General features: G+C 66.4%; 1 protein-coding gene across 1 annotated transcript; it reads right to left on the bottom strand.

Moving 5' to 3' along the window:
- Positions 1–3,453: 3,453 nt before the first annotated feature.
- On the bottom strand, positions 3,454–6,896 carry THEM6 (thioesterase superfamily member 6). The gene is made up of 2 exons (XM_058565032.1): positions 6,138–6,896; positions 3,454–3,883 (listed from the first exon to the last, which is right to left on the bottom strand). The coding sequence occupies exons 1-2, from the start codon at positions 6,648–6,650 to the stop codon at positions 3,770–3,772; spliced, it is 627 nt and encodes a 208-aa protein (XP_058421015.1). The 5' UTR covers positions 6,651–6,896; the 3' UTR covers positions 3,454–3,769.
- Positions 6,897–7,144: the final 248 nt, after the last annotated feature.

Raw genomic sequence — 7,144 nt, 5'->3', positions numbered from 1 at the left:
CCGTTCCGCTAAAATCGCCTAAAGGAGAAATGTGTGTGGAACACCTCCACTGCCCCCCCGGAGCCCCGGCCTCCCCGACGCTGTCCCCACCCGCAGGCGGCAGGCGGGGAAGGCCGTGGGGACGTCTGCTTCGCCTGGGACTCGCCAGCCCCTGGAGTCGGCCCGTCGTGCCCCCGGGGCCGCAAGCCCCTGCCCCAGCCTAGGCTCCTCCGCCCCCCCCAGAGCGCCCCTGCCGTGCGCCCATCTCATAGATGGCCCACCGCCCACGGGGCGTCCTGTGGGACTCCTCCACCTCCCTCATCTTCCTCCGTCCCTGACAGCCAGAGATCGGCCACCAGGGCCTCTCCATCCCCTCCTCCAGCTCCCTGGCCCCATCTTGCACCTCCCCAGGACCGAGACAGGGACACGGTGTGCCTGCCTCATAAGTCTGCTTAGCCAGCACCCACTGAGGGCCTCCTGGGCCTGGCACCGGGACACCTCACAAACACCATGGGGGCGGGGCTGGAGCACATTCCTGTGGCTGTCAGCCTGGGGGAGGCTCAGGATGGTACAGAGAGGAGAACCAGCGTCTGGCCAAGTGTGGGACAAAGCAGTCACCTGAACTTCTCAACAACAGCAGTCAGTCCCTGGGATCAGAGCAGGTCCCGCCAGAAGAACCAGGCGTAGACACTTCCAAAGCCCAGCCCCAGCCCCAACTCACTACCAGAGGGGTCAGCCCTGCCCCAGCAACTGTGTCCCCTAGACAGCAGACACTCTTCCCCTCTGTGGCCGGCCCGTCCTCCAAACATAAAGACCCAGAGAAAGCCGCTTCTTCCCCCACCCAGCTAGGGTGCATCTCCTTTCAGTGGACAGAGAAGCCCTGATGCCCTGGGGCACAGCCAGGTTCAGCCCAGATGCCCTCGACCATCTTGAACACCTCCTGACACGCACATGAGCATGGACATGCATGCATGCCACTACACTCATGCCTAGTCCAACCACTGAGGCCTCAGCACAACCAAGGGTGTCAGGTGACTACACATGGGGGCATTAGACGCCTTTCCCCCACGCCCACAGCATGAGGACCAGGGGGAGCCTCAGTCGCAGGCAGCACCAGTGCCCACAACCCCAGAAGACAGCTGGTGAGCCAGGGGCCACGGCAGCATCTCCACCTGGTGCCAAGCAGGGCAGCCCAGGCCCGGGCGCCCCATCCTGCCTCCTCAGCCTCCACCCTGCCCCTGGGTCCCCGCCAGCCCCTTGGGACCACTGGCTGGCCCCGGCAGGACCTGGACTACCTGTGTGCACACCATTTCCCGTCTGCAGTCCCTTCAGGGAACTTGCCCTTGTCTGGCAACACTCAGCTCAGACACCTGCTGAGACCGCCCCCCCTCCCCCCACTCCCAGCCAGCCCCTCCACTCTGGGTGGTCCCGTCCCTCCCAGGCCCCATGGGACCTTCAGGAACACTTCTTAGATGAAGAAAAGCAGACTTTCCACATGGATGCCCAAGAGCCTCCCGCGTGCCAACTAGCTCAGGGCAGGGGTGAAGCCCGGCCTGGCCAGCCCCAGGGCCCTCAGACCTGCCAGAGGAGTTGGAAAGCTGAGGCGTCAGCTGACCACCCTGGTTGCAAACCACTGACCTGCCATCCAACCGTGCCCAGGCCACATTGCCTCTCCAGCCCCACCTCCCCATTGCTGAATACCTGTTGCAAATCTGTTTCCAATGGCCCATTCTTTCCTAGGCCCAAAGAGCTGGGCATGCCTGGACAGGTGGTCAGAGCATGGACACGGTCCACACCCCCATCACTCACCTGCTTTATGTCCTGGGGGTCCCACTTCCCTGCCCTCTTCAAGGGGCCTGCAGAACAGCTCACCCTGACCCAATAAGATCCACTGACCTCTTGAGGGTGGGACGGGGCAGGCCCAGGTGGGGGTAGCCCCCACCTGCTACCCCCGACCCTGCCCCAGTGATCCCAGGGCACGACCTCCTAAGACCCCCTGGAGGACCGTGGGGCTCAATCCTGGGAACAAACTGGACACCTGGCCCGGGTGACCACGAATGGGGATGGCAAGGCTCAAGCGCTGGGGAGGAGAGGTCCAGGAGCCAGATGGGGGTTCAGGCAACCCCTTTCTGGCCTTGGTCCCATGTTCTGTGGAACAGGGACAAGTCCAGCCCTGCCAGCCTGGTCCCTAAGTTCACAGGAGCCCAACAAGCCTGGACAGCCCCCACAAGCAGCCCACAGCTTCCCTGGGGGGACAGGGCTTCAGAAATGAGGGCCTCCCCCAGCACACTCACATTGAAGACCCTTTAATCTTGGGCTTTCTTTAAATAAAACAAACATTGCAGCTTTCCCATGGCGACTGTAAGGCAGGTGACAGCATGGGGGCAGGCGAGGAATCGGGGTGTGGCTGTGCTCCCGGCTCCTGCTGGCAGTGGGGTTCCTGGATGGGGCAGCAAGGAGTTCCGGGCTCCAGCTCTGGCCTGCCCCATGGGTGGTGGGCAGCGGCTGAGGCAGGCGGGCACCCCGCCTGGAGCAGCCACACACACGGGCAAGCAGTGACCTCACACCCAGGGCCTTGACGCCCCTGTCCCCAGCCAGCCAGGGAGCTGAGGCCAGGCTGCGGCCTGCCCCAGCTCTGCCCTTGGTGCTCTGGGCCGGGCCCCGCTTCTCTCCGGGTCTCCCTTTCCCCAGCTGGAGGGAGTGGGCAGCCTCAGCTGGCATCCCAGCATCCTGGTGACCCCATCAGGGAGCCCCAAGAGCAGCTGCCAGGTTGGCCCCCTCAGAATAAGAAGGAAAAACTCCACAGCAGGCAGGATGCCGGGCAAGGACAGCCCCAGCGGGAGGATAGACAACTGAGGTGCTGGAAGCGCAGAGAGGGCAGGGCCCCACCCACGGTCACACAGCAAGACCCTATGGGGTGCGGACAGGCGAGGCCAGGATGCAGAGGGCACCCAAGCAGAATCCCACTCCCTGCTCTGTTCCCCCTCACGGCAGGCCCCGACTAGGACACCCCAGCAACGGGAAGCTTACTGCCTCCACAGGAGCCCCTGTGCCTCTGACCTGCACTGGCCCGGCACACTCGCTGGCTGCAAGTCATGGCGGCAGGCCCTGCCCCCACCCCAGGGGAGCCCGGGTGGCCAGGCCTCCCTCCTGAGTGCCCCTAGGTCAGTCGGCCTGGCCCCTGACCTCTCAGAGTTCGCCCTGGGCCTGCCCCGTCCCACCCGCAGCCAGAGGGATCTGCCTTGAAGTGCTGCCACTACCCTTCGCAGCGCCTCGCCAGCTCCTTGCTATGCCTTGATCAGGCCCCGCCCCCAGGACAGCTCTGGCCTCACCCCCCTGCCCCATCAGCTCGGACTCCGGGCTCTGAGGCTCGGGGCGGCCCTAGCTGGCTCCTCTGCTCCAAGCACTCTCCCGACCGGGGCCCATGGAAGTCTGGCTTCCCCTGCAGGGTGGGGATGGGGGTCCCCACCCCACCCCACCCCCAGCCCGTACACCAAGGGCCCTGGGTCTCCCACTTTGCCCACCGTCTCCACTCTGAAGGCTGAGCTGGGTCAGAACGCCTGTGTCACCCCATCTTGTGCCCAGTATGGGGCGAGGCACAGAGGGGCATCAGTAATGGGGGTGGGGGGAGGGAGGCCGAGCGGGTAAAGGGGGCTGGGCTGGTCACAAGGCCACTCCAGCTCAGAGAGAGCCCAGCCCGGCCAGCCCATTCTGCACGCTCTGTCCCGGGGCAGGCGGGGATGGCTGGGCAACCGCCCCCAGGTGGAAGCTGGTGGCCAGGGCACGGTGGTCACTGGTCCTTGACGGCATCGCTGAGCCCACTCTCGGCCCGGAGCAGCTGGCTGCTGGCCTGGTTGTAAGCAATCCAGTGCTGCAGGTCTTCCGGCAGCTCAGGGGGCTCCACCTGTAGGGGAGGAGGGTGAGACCCTCGGGCCACCTGCTGCCACGGGGACAAGCAGGCGGCACAGGAAGGGGGCGCCCAGCTAGGCTGCTGCCTTCACACATCTGGGCCTCTGCTCAGGCTGTTCCCTCAGCCCGAAGGCTATTCCCAGCCCCACACGTCCCCTCCTCCCCTTCTGGGTGCCCCCTTCTGCCGCCCGCCCGGGCCCCTCAGCTTGCGCTTCCCCCATCCTAGCTCTCAAGATGCCACCCCCCTGTATGAGGCCTGTCTCCCCCACAGGGCCATGCCTGAGCCCTCTGTGTGTCCCCAGAACCCAGGCAAAAACCTCTGAGGCCAGCCCGCTGGAGAGGGGTGCCAGGAGATGGGAGACCCCGAAGAACCAGAGGCTGCAGAGTGGGGATGGGGCAGGGGTGGATGCCGGGAAAGCCCTGGACACGGGCTGGCCTAGAGTCTCTCTCTCTGTCTGTCTCTCTCTCGAATGCACCAAGAGGAGCTGGACTTGACCTGCAGGTCAGCTCCGGGCCTGACCACTGTGTTGCCACGCCTGCCCGCGCAGCTCCAGCAGCCACCTCGCTGCATACTCCGCCACCATTTCGTGATGGGGAGGCAGGTGACACGCGGGGCCAGGCCTGAGGGGTCCGAGGCCTTGCAGACTCCTTTGGGAGTTCCCAGAGATGAGGGGAGAGGCCTGGGCAAATGTCTGAGCCCCTCATGGCGTCAGGGAGGCTGGGCAGAGGTGCTCAGAGCTGGACAAGTCTGACACGGCAAGTCTGGGCCCGGGCTCTGCTCAATGTGAGGCCTGGCTCTTGGGAGCACCCTCCTCCCAGCCCGGCTGCAATGAGCAGATCCCAGACTCAGCTCCAGCCCGGCTCTCCCCTCAAGGGCACACCGCCCCACACAGCCTTTCAGCATGCAAACCCCCAGGCACTGGACTTGGCTCGCCCCACACTAAACCTGCATCTCCACCTGGGATCCTCCCAACCCAGGGGCTCAGGCTGGAAACCTGAGCGACTCCTGGCCTGTGTCCAGGCCCTCCCATCTGTGGCTGGGCGTCCTTGGGGTGTCCCTGCCAAGCTGTGGTATCGGCCCTCCTCTCACGTGGACCTCCCCACGAGCCCGAGACCCTTGCAGCCCACGCCTGACCACATCGCACCCTCCCTTGCAGGAAAGCTGCTTTTTGGTCCCAGGTCTCAGCCCATGGATTTAAGGCCTCGATGGCCACCCCCTCTGGGTCTCCTGACACATGAAGGGACATGCAGAGCATCTGTGTGCCTACGGGGGGGGGGGGGGAGATTCAGGCCCTTTGGGGGTGTTCCTGACTCAACAGAGACAGAAAATCAGGGCGCTGTGCCTGTGGCCTGCTGTGCAGCCTTGGGCAGTGCCCACTGCCTCTCTGAGCCTGTTTCCCCACCGCTGATATGGAGGAAAGGCTGATCTCTCATGTGCCAGAGCTGTGTCCCTCCTCTGCCCAGGAGGCGCCTGTCCGAGGCCAGAAAGGCAAGCCCTGGCTTTGGCATGGAAGCTGCAGGCAAGTTTTCAGGAACCAGCCTGCGGCAGGAGCCTGCCCTAGCAACCATCGCAAGCAGCGGCACCCTGGCCCTCCCCAGGGCCTGGTTGCCATGCTGCAGTAGTGGGCTGGGCTGGAAGGAGCAGGCCCTGGGGAGAGGCCTTGAGCCCCAGGCAGGCACTGAGGCCCTCTTCCCTCCAACAGCAAAAGGCAGAAAGCTTGCAGCTGTCTGGGGCTCAATCCCCCAACCCCAACCCCAGGCGATGGGGTCCCAGCCCCTCATCTCTCTGTGTGTGAAAGGTGGGGTCCTTGAGAACTCCCAGCAACCTCCTCTCACTGACACCCCCCATCCTCTGTTCAGAACCACGGAGCAGAAAGGGTGGCTGCGCACTGCGAGCCACACAGCGGCCCGAGGACTTAGACTACTGGGAGAGGCCTGGTCGGGGCTTCCCTGTTCTAGAAAGGGTGGAGGGTAGGACACGGAGCCCCGAGAGGCCAGGTTAAGAAGCGGCAGGAGGAGAGTATGCTAAGTCCAGCTATGGAGAGTTGATTCCGGAGCCCTGGGAGCTCCTAGGAAGAACCGCATCAGCGAAGGAGGCCCTGGGTCCAAAGCAAAGGGCTGGAGCGGCATGCGGCGGGACAGGGGCACCCCAAGGAGGTTTAGGCAGCGGGCCTTTCCCAGGGGAGGGGCAAGGACCAAGAACCCTCAAGGCCCTGCGGGGGACGTGCAGCCGGGGCGGGGGCGCTCACCCTGCGCTTGCACAGGTGTTGCACGACGCTCTCCGGCGAGGCGCCCAGCACGTGCTGGCGGGAGCGCAGCAGCGCGCACACGAAACCGTCGCGTAGGCTGATGAAACGCGCCTCCAGGTAGAAAGCGCGGTCGTCCCAGCCCAGCAGGCGGGTGCGCACCTCGAAAGGCTCCAGCAGGCGCAGCGAGCGGCGGTAGCGCGCGCACGAGGCGGCCAGCACCGCGCGCGCCCCGAGCGCGCGCAGCGCCCCGAGCACGCCGCAGCGGGCCAGATGCGCGGCGCGCGCCACGTCGGCCTCGCGCAGGTAGCGCGCGTTGTTCATGTGCAGCAGCAAGTCCAGGTCTGAGGGCAGCACGCGGCCCGCGTACCGCTGCTCGGCCAGCAGGTCGCGGACGCGCGGCTGCAGCAGGCGCGCGCGCAGCACGGCGCACGGCACGCGCACCAGGTACCAGCCGTCCAGCAGCGCGAAGTAGGCGAGCGCCAGGGCCAGCAACGCCATGAGCAGCCCCAACATTGCGGCGGCAGAGCCCTCGGCGCTGGTGCCGGCCGGTGCGCCGCTGCCCGCGCCGGGCCCGCGGGCTTGGGAACCCGCGAGCGCTGCGCGGCCGGAGCGAACCACCTCGCAAGGCCGGCTGAGGGGGGGACGCGGCGGAGGCCGCTGGCGCCGCAGGCTGGAGCCCCGCCTCCCGCCCCGGGCCCCCCCGCGCCCTCAGTGGTGCGCCCCGCCCGCGCCGCTCTCGCGCTCCCCGGGGCGGGCGGGGCACAGGGCCGCGCGCCGAGAGCCACAGCGGCATCTGGCGGCCGCGCCCGGCGCTGCAGGCGCAGGAGCGTCCGGAGTCGTCCGCGGCGCCTGCCCCTCGCCCGGAGCGCACGACACCCGCGTCTCTCCTGGGCCCTTGAAGACTCGGACTGGCGCCGGAGATTTGGCTCCTGATCTGAGCAGGGTCACAGGCTCCAGCACTTCCCCGGCTCAGGCTGTGGGACTTTGCAAGAGAAATGGACACAGCC

Source organism: Diceros bicornis, chromosome 21, assembly GCF_020826845.1.
Source record: "Diceros bicornis minor isolate mBicDic1 chromosome 21, mDicBic1.mat.cur, whole genome shotgun sequence".
In the NCBI taxonomy this organism is placed as follows: domain Eukaryota; kingdom Metazoa; phylum Chordata; class Mammalia; order Perissodactyla; family Rhinocerotidae; genus Diceros; species Diceros bicornis.
This window is presented reverse-complemented; position numbering and strand designations above follow the sequence as displayed.